Source organism: Cylas formicarius, unplaced genomic scaffold (assembly GCF_029955315.1).
Source record: "Cylas formicarius isolate icCylForm1 unplaced genomic scaffold, icCylForm1.1 PGA_scaffold_10__41_contigs__length_53128322, whole genome shotgun sequence".
Taxonomy (NCBI): Eukaryota; Metazoa; Arthropoda; class Insecta; order Coleoptera; family Brentidae; genus Cylas; species Cylas formicarius.
In genome coordinates this window covers 5,838,214-5,858,148 of record NW_026844214.1, presented here as the reverse complement: position 1 = coordinate 5,858,148, position 19,935 = coordinate 5,838,214, and the positions used below count along the sequence as shown (strand labels likewise).

Sequence of the window (19,935 nt, the reverse complement as noted above, 5' to 3'; positions counted from 1 at the left end):
TCACACTATATTCTCAATGGCACTTGTATAATAGTGCTTACAGCCTTTCAAAACATTACAGCTGATACGTTAAGAAATATTTTAAATTCGACAGTTACGAGGTATTTACTAGGACTACGTAATTGATGTGTTTAATAAATTAACATGTCAGGTATTCTATCTATTTAGCTATCAATTCACTTTTTTTTTATTTATTATGTCAGCGCCTACTACGCTAAAACATTGAAAACTTAATAAAAACCTTTTTTTGTGATTTAAACGTTGTAAAATCATGTTGTATTGCTAACAAAAAATGCTATTTAATACATGGTGCAGTTTTTTCACGTAAGGTTGATGATGATTTACATTTAATTTTTAAAAAAATCAAAATAAATGAGAACTAAAAGTTCAGATTTTCACGAAATTATATATTATGACATGACAATTGTTTCGACAACACCGTGTCTTTATCAAATGTTGTCGAAACAATTGTCATGTCATAGTATATAATTTCGTGAAAATCTGAACTTTTAGTTCTTATTTATTTTGATAAATGGGTTTTCATCAAGTAAAAGCCACCTCAGTTCATTTTAATTTTTTATATCTCTTTAAATAACTCCAAAGTGATGGAATTTTTTTATTTACTCAAGAGCACGTTATTAACCTTTAAATTTTGCAACTTCTTTCTAATTTAACCAATTTAACCAATGATAAACATCCTTATCTTGGAAACACTGTATATTGAATTATCTCTACAATTATCGTAGCGGTGGTCCACGATTATACGTTTCCCGTAAAGACACGCACTCGCCACAGAAAATTTACGACACTTATTACGAAAACAACTGATAATTTGGTTCATAATTCGTAATTAATTAAATCGTTGCATATGATTTAGTCCCCCTCGTATAGGAATCGCGGGAAAGTTGATTAATACCCGTAACCACAACCCGTAATTACGCAGACTGCTTTATGCATCTCAGCTCTATACAACAATTTATTAGTTTACAACTTTGGACGTCCGTCAAACGAGATTCAAATGTTATAGAGGACGTAATGGTGGAATAATTTCACAAGTGAGAACTGTGAAGTTAAAATTAAATAATATTTTATTTTTTAAAAATCGAACTGAGGTGGCTTTTACTTGATGAAAATCCATTTATCAAAATAAATAAGAAGTAAAAGTTCATATTTTCAAGAAATTGTATATTTTGACGTGACAATTGTTTCTACAACACCGTGTCTTTATCAAATCACATTTGATCAAGTTAGTTTTTAACCGGGCTCGCTATCGAAAAACGCGGTACAGCCGATTTAGAGATTTTAACTTCCGCCCTGGGTATCTATTGAGGATTCTTTAAAGGTTTTCTTTGTAAATATGTAAACGGTGCACCTCAAGTCAACATAAACGAACCTCAGGTAAGTATTTGTCGAGCGGGAAACATAAAAGAACTTGAATGTCGTGTGGACGAAAACGACTATTACCCAATATTTGAACAGGTTTACGATTTAATGCCCATATTTACGGGTAATTAAAAGTGGAGTTGGTTGCGGTTTTTGACCAGACAAATGTTGTAATTACGGGTTTTCGTTTAAAAGTGGATATTTAGTTTTACCCATAGAGCTATTTGATAATAAAAGAGGCGTACTAAAGTAAAATTTGATACACCTCAGACAGCTTAATATTTTCGTAAACATCGCTGACACTAGACGCAGACTTGGGACATTTTCTTTTCAAGCAGCGGTCTCCATGTACTTGACTCGCATTTCTCCAAAAAATTAATGCGGTCTGGTCATATTTTAACAAAATACTGCAAAAAACTGTAAAGTTGACGAACTGTCAATAGCCATGTTGCTTGTTGAATGTCGCAAGCTCCTGAAAGGGAGCTTTGAAATGTTATGTGTTTATATAGTTTGTTTTTCCGTCATTATTTTTTTTCTATCCCACTGTGATCTGAATAATCAACTTCCGCCGAATGCATCAATTTTCAATGTACTAATTAAGACATTTTAAGATATGTATGATATCAGGTAAGAATCCCTTCATTGTACCGAGATAATGAATCGACTAAAAATCAAGTAATCCTTACTTTTTTAAACGTTGAAAGTTGACGTCTGTCACCAGCGCTTTTATTTGTGTACTTATTAGACATTTTTTTCTAGTTTAAAGAATTTTTTTTTAACGAAAGAAGAAGAAAGAAAATTATATTAATTGTTCTTAAAATTGCGAAAATTATTTAAACAGGTGTGACAAGGTTTTCGCTTTCATTATATCATTTGAAGTACCTAGTTTATAGTGGTATAGTCTGTTCATAGATATAAGAAAGTGACCAATTGCTTTTGAATGGGATTATCCAAGAGTGGTCACTAACATACAATGCAACAAGATTATTACCTAAAGTTTCGAATTTAAATTCAGGTAAAATTGTGATCCGTAATTGAAAATAATTTTATACCTACCAGTGTTTTAATATTCTTTGGTTTGGTATACTACTTAGTTTAAGTAACTGAAAGTGATCAAGATATAATACGGCGTAAAATTTACTAGTTCGTGCCTACATTAGATATCTTAATTAGGAGGCTTGAAAAAGACGAAACCGGTGTTAAATGTGGCAGAACTACCTTATGGAACTGTATTCAACACATGGGTTTTAGATTTAAAAAAATTGACAACAGGCAAGTTTTAATGGAAACTTTTAGAATTCGGAAATGGCGACTGGAATATCTAGAAAAAATTAGGATTTACAGAGAACAACAAAGGCCAATTATTTACTTGGATGAAACCAGGTTGGACACTTATGATACCCCGGAAAAGGGTTGGGTTGACTCAACTGATAAGTGTAAAACAAACGTGCCATCAAAAAGAGGTGAAAGAATAAGTATTTTGCATTCCAAATGGACTTTCTCTGTCTGCGAAAAACATTAAAGATTCTTCTCTGGATTACCATGAAGACACCACCGCTGATTTATTTGAAAGTTGGTGTAAAAACAAACTAGTTCCAAACATTCCTCCTAATAGCTTCATTTTAACGGGCAATGCAAGTTATCACAGTAGACAGTTGACTAAAACCCCTTCCCCATGTGACACAAAAGCAACAAACCAAAACTACATGTATAATAACAACATTTATTTTCACGAAAATTATACCAAAAAGCAATTAATTGAAGTTCTACAAAGCTTGAACCTACAAAAGGAGTACGTCTGTGATAATTATGCAAAAAATCTAGGGCATACAGTTTTAAGGCTTCCACCTTACCACTGTATATTTAATCCCATTGAACATGTTTGGCACCAACTGAAATCTGCCATTCGTCGTAACAATGTTTTTCCCCGTGTTAACTCCAATGTCCTCAAACTTATACAAACCGAAGTTTTTAACATCCTTCCACAAAGTTGGGCAAATTCTGTTAAACATATAGAAAAAGCAGAACAATCGTATATCCATATTGCAATCAATATAGAACAAATAATAATTAGAACAGGCGATGATAGCGATAGTGAGACTGATATGTTATGTGAATAATTTTATGTTATTTAAGTAGGTAAAAAAATAATTTGTAATTTTATTTTAGATTTAAACATAAATATACACATAAATAAATAAATATTTTTTAGTATCTTTCCTGACAAAACCCCAAATAATTAAATTCTAAGCAAAGTACAGACCTGTTCGGCCATATTTCATTCTTACAGCTTGCCCGGGTCTTTCCTTAATTCGTATCAGTTAATCACTTTCTTACATATATGAACAGCCTTTACCGTCTACGTTAAATCGAAAGGAATATACAAACTCAAAGCTTCTAGGTTACAGCAATTTTTGAAGGTTTGGCACAAAGAAACCGACACAAAAGTTCAACCAAATTTGTATTAGAAAACATTAAGAACCGAGAAAAGAATAGTAAACTTATGGAAGAACAAGTAAAATTTTTATCTTCGAATATAGTGAACAGAGATAAAAATTGTTTTGAAAAAAAATACAAAGTGTGGCATATATTACTTTTTATAAAACTTCTGGATTCCTCCTGCGTCAGTTTTTGTTGGGTCGAACTAACTAACGTTTCGCCAATCATCCTGTAGGCTTCTTCAGAGCTTCGCTGAAACTGGTTCGCATTTTACTGTGTACCTGTTTTTATATTGTTTGAGGAGGGCGGAGCTAAATGAGGGGCATAAACACCCTCTCAGATGACTGATTGGTGACAGGTAGAAACCTGAGTCGCGGTTAAGATTGTTAGGTTATTTATAGATTTCTATAGACTTCCGGATTTTTCGTTGGCAGAAGAATTGATTACATACAAGAATTTTAGTTTTATCGAATAAAATCTTATGTCCGGTTTGGTGGTTGTGTTCGAACACAACAAGCAGAGGAACTGCGATATTTATATTTTTATATATTTCAAATAAATGTTCTTATAAATTTATTTGTAGAGATTTGGACGAACGGATTAAAAATTAAAAAAACTGGAATGCAGTGTTAATAACCAAACTATAAATTACTTGCAAATTGTGTCCAACAGTGCTTACCAATACCAAATCAGTCCAAGCTTGTTCCATATGTGGAGTAACGCCTTCAACATTCATGGAAGGCGTTACTCCCAGATTCGGTACAATATTTATGTAGTCCATTAAACTATTGGAAAAGATTTTTAGAATTTTAGAAATTATTAAGTATTGCAACTTAGAGGAGAAACTAGCAAACTTTTCGGAAAAGCTAAACAAAGTTATGGTTCAAGCAATGACAGCAACACAACAAGAAGAACTTTTGAAAACCCAGATATTTTTTTAAAAAATCACGGGTATTTCGCTTCAACTTATAATAAAATTTCAAACAATTTTTATGAACAATTAAATAAAAATTAGGAGATCATCAATCTAGCAGTAAGTAGTTAATTTAACTAAATTGTTAAAAATGTAGTTAAAATTTACTGTTCCAATTTTTATAGTACACTATTATAAAACATAAAATAAACTATTTCTTTTGAAGACAACATATTTTTTAATACTTTACGTTGGTATTATTAGTTTTAAACAAATAAATGTGGTCATTCACATCATAGTGCGTCGCTTAAAAAAACAATTTGACAACAATCGATTATTTACCCAACACCACGAGGGTCAAAGATAAAACGTCGTTTTCGCCATTTTCCAGGAGATTATCTTCGCGAAAAGTACGACGGAGCAACAGAAGTACGGGTCAATAAACGAGGTCGACTTCAATTGCGAGATCCTCAAGTGAGCATCCCTACGACCTACGATCTTGTATACCTGGAAGACTCGCCGAACTATTGCGTCAAAGATGACATGATCGGATTACTGGGAACGCAAGGAAGGCCGTGCAACAGAAACTCACAGGACATCGACGGTTGCAATTTGTTATGTTGCGGTCGTGGTTATAATACGCTAAAAAGCGTGGTTAAAGAACGCTGCAATTGCGTGTTTAAGTGGTGCTGCGAGGTTCAATGTAAAACGTGCGTTCACTCTCTAGATCTGCACACTTGCAAGTGAAAGTCAACGCACTGACGGCCAGCCAAAATCCTCATTTGATTTTGATCTGTGTGTTTGTGTACATTGTGTAAAGATTCCGTTTCGTTTAGACTCGTAGAATACCGTGTTTATAGTTGCTTTTGGCGTCAAATGTGTAAATATTTATCTTTTTTATTTTTATACTTAACTTATTATCGCGCGTTTTCGATTTTGGGTCAGTTTTCAAAATAAGATCTGATTTTTAAAAACTTCTGTAACCCTGATTGGGGTAACTGTGGCAACGACTTACCGATTGTTACCTAGCATTAAGAAAGTGCTTAATGAGTGGACTGTATATTTTTTCTATCAGTATTTTATATGTTCTATCGTATTAGAGTAGGTATTATAGTAATACATCCTGCAGTATTATTTATCTCGTTTGTACTTGATATTTATTTTCTTATCTGTACGTCAAAAATAAAAAATTATAATTTACCCCCTCTTGGTTTTTTCTTTTGCTCTGAAACTTGCGCTTTGTTTTGCGAAAACGTATAACACTCACAATAGTCTATGGCGAAAACATGGTGTTTTGCTAATACTTGTCTTGACCAAGGGTACTAGAATCATTCGGTCCGAAATTGTTATAAACCGATGCGATGCCATTTCTATATTTCAACACGTTTCTTCATAAGCGATAATTTTTGAGTATTAATGATGATGTTTTTACAACGCATATAATAAAAGTTTGTAGATATATGGAACAAATTCGAGGAAGGATGATCTGGTCAAATTTAAAAGCAGAGTTTAATAGTTTGTAATATTAAGTCATGGAAAGTATGTTTAATTGTGACAGAAATGCGAAAAATCTTCGACGGAAGTCGGTAATGGGCGACTGCCTCAAGTAAATTTGCCTAATGTTATATTAATATGAATAAGAAGAATTTATTAAGTCAAAATCAGATGTTCTTTTTTTTTTTCGGTCAACCAGGTGAAGTGGTGTGCACAATTTTACCTCGGTCCGAGAAAATTTTCATTTTTTTGACGTAATTCTAGTCTTCAACTGAATTTTTCGGTCTGGGTGAGTTTTATATTTAGTCAGCCGTTAATATTTGCTTTGGTTTGGTGTCGCAGTTCGCAATAATTTAGCGCTTTTCATATCATGGCATGTGCTTCGGGGGGTAAAGACCCCCCTGATAGAAACGATCGTATCGTAGTTAATAATCCGATAGTGTTTGCAAATGATTTTGATTCCTTTCAAGCTCAACTAAACTTGTCCCAAGCTTCTACCTCCTCTAGCAGTGGTTATTCATCAGCCTTGACGCTTTCGCCTTTAGCTAAGAAAACAGCACATGCTATCGCTCAGCATCAATACTTCTTAGTACCCACTAAGGAGGAAATAGATTTATTGGAGACAGAGTTACAAAAGCTTAAATCTGTCTTCGTGGAAGATCAGGATGCCCTAAACGAAATTGCAAGAATTTCAGTCAACATAAGGAGAACACTTAACCGAAAGTATAAGTATGAACTTACAGACCAGGGACCATTTCTTATCATAATGGAGGGAATAACTTCTCAAGTTGGAAACATTCACCCGATGAATATTGGAAAAATTTTGCACAGAGCTGGAGTACAAGGTATAACAAAAATCAATAGAAAAGGGGCTAATAAAATTGGAATTGAATTCAGAACATCAGAGTATGCTAATCAGTTTTTGTCAAATGAAAGTTTCAGTTCTGCTAGAGGCTATAATAGGTACATTCCACAACGTCTTGTCACTTGTAGAGGACTAATCAAGGATGTAGGGGACCAAATTACGGAAGAGGATTTTTACTCAGAAGCGGTAGCTTATACAGGAGAAGGATCCCGGGCCAGGTTGATTAAGATATTAAATGTAAAAAGAGTCTTAAGAAGGAAGAAAATACTTGCTATTTCTGGTGAAACAGTAATGAAAACCATCCCCACAAACGATTATATTGTAACATTTGAAGGCAAATCATTACCCCAAACTGTAAATATTTTTAATAATGAAAGAGAAGTGGAAAAATATGTTAACCCGGTTATAATGTGCGTCAATTGTTGCAGATTTGGACATGTCAAAAATAATTGTAGAGGCAAGCCTCGTTGCGGTTTTTGTACAGAAGATCATCTTATGTTTGTTTGTCAAAAAAGAGAGCAAGCAATGAAAAAAATGAAATGCCCTGCAGATCATCTTAACAATCTGACTAAAACGTGTAAAATTCCAAATTGTGAAGTAAATCCAAAACCAAGCTGCGTAAATTGCAAGGGACACCACACTGCTACTGACTGGGGATGTCCCGAATACAAACGGCAAAAACAAATTAACGAAACCATGAGCTTCTACAACCTTTCTTTTTATGAAGCAGCTAAACTGCATCCACGGCTAATTAATGCAAACCAAGGCTTTACCCGAAAACCAGAAGATTTTCCTAGTTTAAATAAAAAAACTCAGAATAAACCTCCTCATCCAACAAGTCCTCAGGGCTGTTCCTCATATACATCAGTACTTAAAAGAAAACGGCCTGACACCCAATTTACCAAAGGGTATGATAAAGTAGCCCATGAACTAACTTTGTTACCCTCAAGTGCAAGAAGAAAAGTCTCATCTATACAAGTAGTTGAAAACTCGACATCAGAGTCGGAAATGGAAGTAACTCCTGTAGGAAATGGCTGGGAAGAAGTATGCAACAAGTTTGAAGCTTTCAAAAAAGACGTTATGTCAATAAAGGGTATGGATGAAAATTGTGTCAACAATATCAAACAATATTTTGGTTCATTTGACCTACGGAGGGGGGGCGGCTGCGATGGCAGCGGTTGACCTACAGGGGTTAGAAAAAGCAAAGGTAATCTTATCACTAGTTTTAATCTAACAGTAGTTTTTACGTAACAAAACTAAGTTTAAGTTTTAGTCACAAGCGTTTTATAGTTGAGCTATAATGAATATCGTTCACTGGAACATTTGCGGGGCTGAAAAAAATAAAGATGCTATCATTAGAGTTATAAGGGATTTTAAGCTACAGATCTTATTGCTCAATGAAACCTTGCTCAAACCCAACACTAACTTTAAAATATCAGGGTTCTCTTCTGTAAGAGCAGATAAACCTAATGGTGCAGATGGTATAGCAATTTTCTTGAAAAACAAAATAAAATATAATATCATCGACTTAAGCAGAATTAATATACCAGAGAGGTGTCAGGTTATTCTTGTAGAGCTTGTCGATTTTTTTATTTGTTGTGTTTACAACCCTCCAGATATTTGTTTGGTCAGGGCAAGCCTCGATTCAATTTTCGATCTAACCCGTAATAAACCCGTCCTCGTTATGGGAGACTTTAATGCCCATAATCCAATATGGGGTTCCCAGGTCAGTTACTCACGGGGAATTAGAAGTGGGAACATTCTTTATGATTTCATTAAGGATCACGATTTGTGGGTACTAAACGATGGATCAGCTACTCGGCTCACACGCCCAGGCGTACACAGCGCTCCAGATGTAGCTTTTTGCTCCCAGAGACTGTCTGGACTTACTGACTGCAGGGTTCTCCAGGATAGAGTGAATAGCGATCATTTTCCTATTTTGTGTATCATCGGAAATAACCGTTGCAACTCAGGTTCGACAAGAAACTACACTAGCAAATATAATTTCAACAAGGCAGACTGGGAGAAATTTTCTGATTTAATCTCCACGAAATTTAGAACTTCACCTCCTATAAATTATGAGGATTTTATGAATATAATTTTCCTATCTATTGCAGAATCTGTTCCAATGCATAAACACTCATTAAACTACGGGTTACCTTGGTGGGATAATGAGTGCACCAACGCTATTAAAAGGAAAAGACAAGCATTCAGAGACTATAAAAACAACCCCTCTGAGACCAACTTCCTGGAATCATTAAGAACCCGGGCACAAACAAGACAGCTGCTACGTAAGAAGAAAAAGGAAGGCTTTGTCAACTTTTGTGAGAATCTATCTCCAAATACTAGTGCAAAAGAAGTTTGGAGCAGTATTAGAAGGTTTGCTAAAGGTATCAGGTACCAAAATTATCATTTTCCCTTGAATTTCTCAATCCCACAAGATATGTTTGATCTTTTGACGCAACCTCCCTCTAGGTTGCCTAATATCCCCGAATGTCGCTTCTCATCAGAATATACAGAAGACTTCCATATCTCAGAATTTGTCGCGGCCGTTAAAGGTCGGAAGAGCAAGAGTCCCGGTGTGGATAAAGTACCTTTCAGTGTGCTCAGCCATCTCCCTGTTGAAGGAGCAGTCTTTCTTATCAAATTTTTCAACAAAATACTTCGGAGGGAAACCACCATTCCAGAGACGTGGAAAACCCAAATGGTGATCGCAATTCCTAAACCGGGGAGAGACCCCTCAGCGTTATCGTCCTACAGGCCCATCAACCTAGCTTCTTGCATAAGCAAAACTTTTGAAATTATGATCAAAAACCGACTGGAATGGTTCGTAGAGAACCAAGGTTTAATAGACGTTCGCCAAACCGGTTTCAGAAAGGGTAAGGGAACTTTCGACAATCTTGCAGTTATCTCCTCAGAGGTCCTCTGCCGTTTGGCTCGCAATCAACTAGCAGCAATGGTGACTTTGGACATATCCAATGCCTACGATAATATAAATGTTGACTTATTGACCTCGGTGTTGGCCAAAATTGGAATCGCCAGAGATTTGACTTTGCTCATTAAAGATTTTCTCACGAACAGGAAGATACAAGTTAAAGATCCATCTACTAATACATTCGTGTCAGGCAGAACCACTAGCAAGGGAGTTCCCCAAGGTTCCCCTCTTTCTCCATTACTATTTAATATTTACATCAATTCAATCAATGAAACAATTCCTGAGAACATAAGACTTTTACAGTTTGCGGACGATACCGCCTTGCTGAGTACTGGGACTGATGCCGAAACAATAGTGAACAATTTGAATAGAACTTTGCAAAATATACATATTTGGTCTTTGAATGTAGGACTTGAGATTAACCCCAATAAATCTGCAGCTATATTTTTTTCCAGGAAGAATTACAAGGTTAATTATCTCCCCAGACTTCACCTCAACACTCGAACCATTGCATGGACAAATTCCATCACATATCTAGGAGTGATTTTTGATCCAAAACTGTCATGGGAGCCACAAATTAGAAATATGATACAGAAAGCTTCAGGTGGGTTGAATATGATGCGATTTATAAGTAGAATCTGGTGGGGGGCACATCCCTCTACCCTTCTAACTTTTTACAAAGCTTATGTTAGACCCCATTTGGATTATGGAGCCTCTTTTTTGGGTGGTAGCTCAAGAAAGTCTATTGCTCAACTTAACAAAATTCAATTTGAGGCACTGAGAATAGCTCTGGGATATATGAAGTCCACACCTACTAACATACTTCTAGGGGAAGCAAGTGAAATGGATTTAGAACACAGAAGATACATGCTAGCGACTAAATCATTATTGAAAGCTGCCAGTTTAGTGGACAGTGAAACCTTAGCTGCGGTTAGATGGTTATATATCACCTATAATGAAAACTATTACTTTTTTCGGAAAAAGAGTATTCCTGCACTTGTGGATGCTTTTGAAAGAGTTGATTCACTGTTAGATACACTTTACAGGAGCCCAGTTTATCCCTGTTTTTCTTGCCCACTGCCGAACCTTTTAAGCTCTGTTCAAATCCAAGACTTAAAACTAAAGAAAGATAATAATAACTCCAAATTATTTGAAATTAAGAAGAGCGAGACTTGGACCCCAGATTTTCATTTAATTTTTACAGACGCCTCAAAAGATAAAGAAGGCCGAGTAGGTTTTGGCGTTTACAACTACAATACGAACCTTAAAATGGGACAAGGCCTACCAAGTGAACTATCCATTTGCTCTGCCGAGATTTATGCTATTGGTCAAGCTCTTGATTGGATTGAATTCAAGGACATCAACAAAGCAGTCATCCTTTCAGACTCCAAAAGTGCCCTCGAAGATATCAATAAAACTGGGATGGATGCAAAGTCTAACTACCTAACCTTGCAGGTTAAGAATAAACTATTTACCTTAATAAAAACGCAAAATAAGGACATCCAATTATGCTGGATACCAAGCCATACCAGTATAAAAGAAAACGATATTGCGGATCAGATCGCCAATGCTGCACGCCTCGAACCACAGGAAAATATAAAATTGAGCTTTAGGGAATTCTTCCCTAAATTAAAGCATAACATCTGGAATGCTTGGAGCGACAGATGGAAACATATAGGATTAGGGAAAGGAGTTAATTTCACCTCACATTATTCTACTCCGCCAACTAAACCCTGGTTTCATAAGCTCGACCTGAATAGAAGAGAAATTACAACTATGTGTAGACTGAGAAGCAACCATTGCTGTTCTCCGGCTCACCTAAATAGAATCAAAGTCAAACTCTCCGGAGACTGTGAATGTGGAGAACTGGGCGATTTAAGTCATGTGCTGTTTGATTGTGCTCTTCATTGGGAAAAATCACAACAGTTGTATGAGTCACTCATTAGTGCTAATTTTCCTTCGCCTCTGCATATTAATTCCATTTTATTTCACCGCACTCAGTTGGATTTTGCTGCTAGAATTGTTTGCCGATTTTTAGATGCATGTGGATTAAAACTTTGAATATTGTTTTCACATATTCTAATTCTTTCGTCCATTTTTTTTCCCTGTATAGCCGTCCAGTAGGATGATGGTATCACCCAGACCCTCTTTACGGAGGCATCCTTCATGGAAATAGTTTATTGCACACCACTACCGTGAAGCTGGCCGAATTGCCTTAGCAGCAGTGGCTAAATAAAGCGTAAATAAAAAAAAAAAAAAAAAAATCAGATGTTGGAGTTTAATACATTTTGTATTTGCGTTTCCAAGTAATGTCCTCATTTTCCGATTATTTTGAAAATTCTTCGATTTTCAAGAGTGTCTTATTTTATTTAAACGCGCTTCAGATATACGTTCACGATTCATTCGTTGTTTTGCGCGAACCTGACCAACTGACATCAGATCTTACAAACTTCAGCGAGTTTCAGTGCACGTTACTGAAAGTTTTTTCGGGCATACTTGGTTTTAATCTGTTGCTAATATTTATCGCTTGGAAATACTATGGACTTGATATCTACCAACGCTTTATAAAACCCAGTACGTATCTCCGTTTAATTTCAATCCATTCTTCATAAACAAATTTCCAGCTAGTATTCACGAAATCGAAGAGCTGAAAGCCAGTGTTTCAAAATTGGCACTTCCCAAAGAACATACGCCTCGAATATAAACCATTATGGCAGAAAAAATTAAAAAGTTTTTTCAAAAAAAGAAAGCAGATGCCAAATTTAAACTTGCTGGACCTGGTCATAAACTGAACGAATCTTCATCGACCTCTGTAGTGCCACCTCAAAAAATAAATACTTCAGTTCCGAAACGAGGCGAACCATCCGATGCAACTCGCCAAGCTGCTGAAGCAGCATTGGCGAGGTTAAGTAGTCAACGAAAGGACACACCTTTTAATACATCTTTAGCAGCAATTCAAGCACAAGTGAGGCGAGAATTGGAAGCGGAAAAAAAGAGTGCAGATTCTAATTTACCTCAATTGTCTGTAAACTCTAAACAAACTCAATTGGAAACATCTTCCCATTTAGCTGTAAAAGGTGCACTATCATTAAATGCAAGGTTTCGGCATTTGATTGCTAGTTTTAATTAATTTTAGGTGTTTATTTCAAGTGTCCTTTAGTTAGTGACGAGGTTTTACCAAAAGAAGAATGGAAAGTGAAAATAAAAGAATTTCTTTTTGAGGCTCTAGAAGAGGAAAGAGGTATTACAGCATGTTTAATAATACATTCCTGCAACTACAGTAGAACAAAGGTAAAGTTATTTAAAAAAAAAAAAGAATTTGAAATAGGTATTGGAGCATTTTTAATAGAGCAGAACAAAAAATTTTGTTTAAAGATATGTAGCATTTCAAATAATATATTCCTGCAACTATAGCAGAACATAGGTAAATTTAATTTCAAAAATCTTTTTACACAACGTCTAGATTGACTGAGTTTTTGAAATTCTTACTAATGATGAAATGTGATTTTTTAGGTTAATGATTGTGTAAATATTCTGATTCGATATATTGACAATATTATTGGTAACCCTACTGAAACAAAATTCCACAAAATTCGTTGTTCAAATAAGACCTTTACTGAAAAAGTACTTCCAATTTTGGGAGCCACTGAGTTTCTGTATGCAGCGGGATTTCGACAAGCAAAATTGGAGCATGATGGTGTTGAAGAGGAGTTCTGGTTATGGTCTCTAGAAAATATAGAAGGAATGGAAAATTTGGAGGTTAGTTCTAAATGATCTCTTTTATTTTTGGTTCAAATTTTTAATTTATCAGAAAAGGGAATCAGGGTTCTTAGTGGTTTCTTTAAACCATTCCCAAGAAATATGTGGTGTTGAAGTAACCCCATGTACTATTTTTTAGTGTTGGTTATTAGAAAAAATAAGCTAACAATACATGAAAACTATTTATTTCCTACAAAAAAATATAATAAATATGTAGGTGGAGATAGAATAAAAACCCAACCAAAGATATTTAGTTTGAATGTCATTTATAGTTGCTTTACTTGTTAAGCGAATTTTAAAAATAAATGTTTTTGGCTGTAACGGTGGAAGTAAATTTTAGAATTTGAGGGATGCATTAAAATCGGAAAACCGCGTGGAATTAGAACTGGATAGGAATCTGCAGGTGCTCTCACCAGCACAAGCAGCAGTAAAAATTGAACTACCCCAGGATTTTTACGCCATCTCCCCTGAAGAATTGAAGAAGGAACAACAGCTGAGGTATTCATTTTCGCAGTACCTGTAAATAATATTTTTTATTTTAAACAATTTGGTGTTTCAATTTTAGATCAGAGATGGCTGAAAAGCAGCTGCAGCTGAGAACAAAAGCGATGAAGGAAAAAGACGAGCTTCGCGAAATAAGAAAATATAAGTTCTCGTTGATCAGGATCAGATTTCCAGATGGCCTTTATTTGCAAGTGAGCCCATATAATTTTGATGAAAACATTTCATTCCACAAAAATCTGAGAAAATTGTTTTCTTAAAAAAAAATAGATGGTTAAAGTAAGGTTCATATGAAAAAAGGAAAAAATTCATTTTTAAAAAATTTTGTTAAGAAAATTTCCAGAAACTATGATATGATATAATATATTCAGTAATATTTTGGAAGGTGATGTTTCTCCCATTTGATCAAAAATTGGTTGACTTTTTTGCTAAATATGGCAGTATTGTTTATAGGGGTTGATTTAGCACCAACTCAATTAAAATGCTAATATCTTGAATATTATTTTTTCAAAGAAAGTTTCACAGGCTACTGTAATACTATTTACAGCCTGAGTCGGTTAATATTGTCTGGTTGCTTATAGATTTGTATAGATTCTCTGATTTTTCGTGGGTAGAAGAATTTATTACATACAAGAATTTTAGTTTTATCGAATAATATTTGAGGTCTGGTTTTGTTATTGTGTTTGGCAACTGCTGATGAGTTTATTTGTCATAGTCTTTCATGTGTTTTGAGCCTAGTTGATATAATGATCAAATTTTTGAACAAAGTCAGAAACCGCTATGGGTTCTCCACTATCACCAGTCATCACGAATATGTTTATGGAAGCCTTTGAGAAGAAAGCTCTCGACACCTTCCATCTAAAACCAAAATTATGGAAAGGCTACGTCGATGATACTTTTGTTATTTGACCTAATCGTCAAGAATCCCTAGTAGATTTCCTTATACATTTAAACTCTATACACCCTAACATACATTTTACCATTGAGTTGGAAAATAATAATAACCTTCCATTCTTAGATATTCTTATCAATAGAAAATCAGACCTAACATTGGGTCATCGTGTTTACAAAAAACCTATGCACACCAATACCTTAGTGTCACATCACCACCTGGCCCAAAAATCATCGATTATCAACTCTCTCGTTTACAGAAGTATAAAAATATCTTAACCAGAGTCGCTCCATACAAAATTAAAACACCTTATATTTGCTCTTCTCTGAAATAATTCCGACATTCAAGATATTAAGGGTTCACCACAACCTTCCGAGACAATGTTCATGCCCCCCCTTCTTTAGCTCCGCCCACCTCAAACAATATACAACCAGGTACAGGGCTGAATGCGAATCAGATTCAGTTAAGCTCTGAAGAAGCCAACAGGATGATTGGCGAAACGTCGATTCATCAACAACTGCAAAAAGTGAATAAATATAATCGGTTTTCATTTAAATATCGACACTCACCTACAGGGTTTATTAAATTAGACAGGCAAAAACCTTCTATCCAAAAGTTGTATGATCTTTTCTCATCTTCTGAACATACCAACAACTCCTTAACTTTTTAAAATAGAACACCCTGTATATTTCGACTTAAAATGAAATGAAAATTTTGAAATAACTCTAGTTTATTATACAAAAATAGAATTTAATGATCAATGACCATTATTCGTTTATGCAAAAACCTTCTATCCAAAAGTTGTATGATCTTTTCTCATCTTCTGAACATACCAATAACTTCTTAACTTTTTAAAATGGAAAACCCTGTATATTTCGACTTAAAATGAAATGAAATTTTTTGATATAACTCGAGTTTATTATTCAAAACTAGAATAATTTAATTATCAATGACCGTTATTGGTTTGGAACACAAAGACATTGCGTATAAGTTTTGATGGCTGTCTAACGCAAATTAAACATGAATATCGCCAATGATAATTAAACATTCTGCTTTATTTTGAATTAAATTTTATTTTAAAAGCAACAAACCGGCTAAGCCAAATACCGAAAAACTATATATTTTTTAAATCGGTCTACAAAGGACTCTCATCTTAAGTAGAAATATACAGGGTGTTCCATTTAAAAAAATGTAGCTGTTCATTTTTTATACGTTTGCGTCGCTCATTTGTTTTTATTGGCGCGTTTGGAAGATGATACAGAAAAAATCATACTACTTTTGTATATAAAGTTTTTACTTATCACACTTTAATAAACTGTGTAGGTGGGTATCAAAATATCAATGAACCCTTGTACATGGTGTTCCAAATTTGAAGAAGGCTATTGGGGTGAATGCGGAAATTATAGAGAAATTAACAAAACATCGTCAGCAGGAAGACTGTACAGGAGAGTTCTAAAATCCCGGATATAAGTAGGAGGTTGAGGAGATTGAGGAACAAAGTGGTTTTAGACTAGGAAGGTAGTGCACAGATAACGTATTCACACTAAAATATGGAGCAAAAGGAAAAACACTTGATGTTACTTTTATTGACTTGCGCAGCCTTTGATTCTGTTCCTCTTCAAAAATTATGAATTAGCGTAGAGGAAGCAGCGAAACCAGATGATAGTAATAATTGGAGACCACACCTCTGCAGTCTTTCAACAGACAAGAGGAGTGTTTGTGCCGCTCTAAAGTAGTGGAGTAGAAAGTACAGCACAATTTGAATATGGCTGAATAACAGCCAAATATACACTATTCTCTTTGCTGAGGACCGAGGTGTTATGGCTGAAGATCATCAACATATGACATACATGCTTAACAAATTAATGGAGGAATACAATCAGTGGGGTCTGGAAGTGAACACAGAAGACCCAAAAGATGGCTATAGCAGGTCAAGATATAAAATTAGAAAAAGGAATGACCAAAATTGTAAATCGTTTGGGGGAGAAGACAAGGACATAATGAAAAAATGGGCAGAGATAAAAACATGGTAACAACGTTGCACCCAATATTGCAAATAAAAAACTTAACAAAAAAAAAACTCTAGTATAGCCGCTTATGACATAGAGAGCGGAGATGTGGGTGGTATACAAAAATTTAAATCGGAAATTACTATCTTCAGAAATGAAGTACTGGAGAAGATATTGTAGCTTAACTTTACAAGATCAAGTCAAGTACTATCGTCGACACGATAAATGAAAAAGCTGAAATGGTACGGGCGTTTACGTCGAAGGAACGACAAAAGAATACCATCTAAGGTATGTCTATGAAAAAAATGGATAAACAACATAGTTCAAGAAATGGAAGAGTGCTGTAGGAAGGAGATTGGAAGGACAAGGACCCATCGCAAAGTTTCAGCAAGTTCTTTTGAATTTTTTCTTCGCCTTAAACACTTTTTTTCTTTAAACAAATGGCACTTTCTTATTGCAACTTTTTCTCCCCTATAAGTTCGAATGAGTTTGAAATATGACGTTTCAGTTTTCTTAAATACAGATCTGCATTTTTTTTTAATTTCGAAAGAGCTCGTCATTCTGAAAAAATACATGTATCACACTTAATGATTTACTAAACAATACTGCCCCAAAATTATCTATTTTAGGGCAAATTTACATAGTCGGCATAGTTGTTAATTATTAAGGTGCCAGTTACTTTTTACTGTTGTATGTATGTGAAAAAACGCGAATATTACATTTTTATTAAAATTCACATAGAAATTCCAGAATTACTAGTGAATTCTGGATCATTCGCATGCCTAGTTATTAACTGGACGGCTTTTACTTTTTACCGTGAAGTCTTTTTTTTTGGCTAGTGTCAGTTACCAAAGCGAAATGTAATTAAAGCCCCCATTTAACAAAAAGACCTTATTTTTTGTGTAAATTAATGCTTTAATGTCAATTTTGGAGAGTTATTGTTTAGTAAAAGGTGTGATACATGTATTTTTTGAGAGTGGCAAGCCTATTGAAAATATTTTTAAAAAATACAGATCTGCCTTTAAAAAAATACTAATAATGTCATTTTATAGGGCAGAAAAAGTTGCAATGGGAAAGCGCCTCTATTTAAGCGACGTATCTCTTAAAGTTTGCGATATCCCTATAGTTCCCGTCAAATTTGGGACAACCTGTACATTGATTCTTTACTTTAGTTAGAGCAAATTAAAAATTAAGCTTTATCTTACTTTGTTTTCTAGATATGGAATAATTAGGCACTCGGCATAACTGACGTTTATAGTGCATTTTTTTCATAAAATTACTTAAAATATTGTATTTTTAAGCATGCTGCTGTATAGGTGTTATCGTCCGGTCTTAAATGAGATCCCTTAATTTTAAGTTGATTTAAGTGGCTCGTGTATTTGATATTTGCGTAAAATGTCAAAGTGTTGCGTAACTAGTTTTCAATTTAAATTGGTCTAAACTTTTTAACTTTTTTAGGGTACATTTTTCGTCTACGAAAAATACGGCGACGTGATCGATTTTGTGAAGGAGAACTTGGAACACGAAGGCCTTCCTTTCCTACTGGCATCTCCTACGGGCCTTAAACTAGAAGAAAAGGATTACGACAGTTCACTGGCTGAATTACGACTGGTTCCTGCTACAATACTCATATTCGAGTGGGATCCTTCAGTGAGCGAAGAAGTAAAAGCCTCCGGTAATATTACTTACCTCAAACCCGAAGTTATGATGTTGATGCAAACAATTTAGTTACTAGATATATATGAATTCCAAAGATTTTTTTCATCTATTAAATTGGGCATTGCTCAGTTGCATATTAAGCTTTTATTTATTTAGCGGTTGTTGTGTTTGGCAAAAATTACAATAATAAAACAGTCTCGATTAAGAAGGTATTAATAGAATTTAAAGAATTTGATAGTTGAGCAAATTTTTTAGTAGCTGGCCCCACAGACAAGGGTTATAACCACTTTCTATTTCAAAATCGTTTCTCAATTCACTGCTGTGATAAATTGCGTTTCAGTTGTCAGAAATGTATATTCCCGGTGTCCCGTAATTATCACATCAGGCCATAACTTTTTCTAAAATCATTTTTTTAAAAAACATGATTTGTAGCGCAGTAAGCAGTACCCTATTTTCAATCCTGGTGTCTTTTTTGACAGGAGTACCACAAATGGAAAAAGTATAAGCATACGTAGTTTTATTTCAAGGGATTTTTTGCAGGTTTTTATTAAACTTTTGCCTTTATAAATTTAAAAAAAAGTTACGACCTGTGATGTTAATTATACTAAAATTTCCTTATAGAACCTATACAACAAAAATATTTTAATCTTTTTTGTGATCCAACGGTCCACACCATTATTTATTTACACTTATTGATAAATATTCGTATTTTTTGCGCCACATATTTTCTAATAAGCACTGCATTATAACCGTAGACACATGCTCAAAATCTGAACAACCAGTTAAATGAAAACTAGTTCGAAAAACAAATAAACCGAGAAGAAGTACAGCAAAAAAAGAGAAATATCAGTTTTTTGCTTTTTTCGATTTTGGGCATGTAATAATTAACGGACGTATAAAGCATTTAAAATGTTTTACAGACTTTTAAAAAGCTCTAAATGGAAATGCGTACGGCTATATGAAAATATATTCTTTAATACAATTATGTTGTTTTTCTGAATGCACCAATTCACTTTTGTTTAATAAAATCGAAAAATACAATTGGTTAGAAGGGAAAATCACTAGTGCAATCTGCCCACAAATCCA

The 19,935-nt window shown here is 34.5% G+C and overlaps 2 protein-coding genes across 11 annotated transcripts in view; both read left to right on the top strand.

Annotated features, from left to right (window-relative positions):
- LOC132697924 (protein Wnt-5b-like) overlaps positions 1 to 5,931 on the top strand; it is a 178,562-nt gene extending 172,631 nt beyond the window's left edge. Inside the window, exon 7 of the mRNA XM_060663695.1 lies at positions 5,127 to 5,931. Within this exon, the coding sequence (XP_060519678.1) occupies positions 5,127 to 5,482 (356 nt within the window). The 3' untranslated portion in view covers positions 5,483 to 5,931. The remainder of the gene's footprint in view (positions 1 to 5,126) is intronic.
- Positions 5,932 to 6,403: 472 nt separating this feature from the next.
- Positions 6,404 to 19,831, top strand: LOC132708298 (UBX domain-containing protein 6). Of its 10 annotated transcripts, none has more exons than XM_060680550.1 (8): positions 6,404 to 6,518; positions 12,143 to 12,603; positions 12,654 to 13,106; positions 13,166 to 13,320; positions 13,543 to 13,788; positions 14,129 to 14,286; positions 14,354 to 14,483; positions 18,649 to 19,831. In XM_060680550.1, exons 3-8 carry the CDS (start codon positions 12,740 to 12,742, stop codon positions 18,916 to 18,918), a joined length of 1,326 nt encoding a protein of 441 aa, XP_060536533.1. In that variant the 5' UTR covers positions 6,404 to 6,518; positions 12,143 to 12,603; positions 12,654 to 12,739; the 3' UTR covers positions 18,919 to 19,831. The 10 variants fall into 9 exon arrangements, 8 of the variants coding, with proteins under 8 accessions (XP_060536533.1, XP_060536530.1, XP_060536532.1 ...); XM_060680549.1 differs by lacking the exon at positions 6,404 to 6,518 and adding an exon at positions 6,525 to 9,484; XR_009619890.1 differs by lacking the exons at positions 6,404 to 6,518; positions 12,143 to 12,603; positions 12,654 to 13,106; ... (3 more) ...; positions 14,354 to 14,483; positions 18,649 to 19,831 and adding exons at positions 6,525 to 9,484; positions 10,485 to 12,132.
- Positions 19,832 to 19,935: the final 104 nt, after the last annotated feature.

Coding starts and splice junctions, on each gene's coding strand:
- LOC132708298 (XM_060680544.1), top strand. CDS start 8,395: ATGAATATCGTTCACTGGAACATTTGCGGGGCTGAAAAAAATAAAGAT.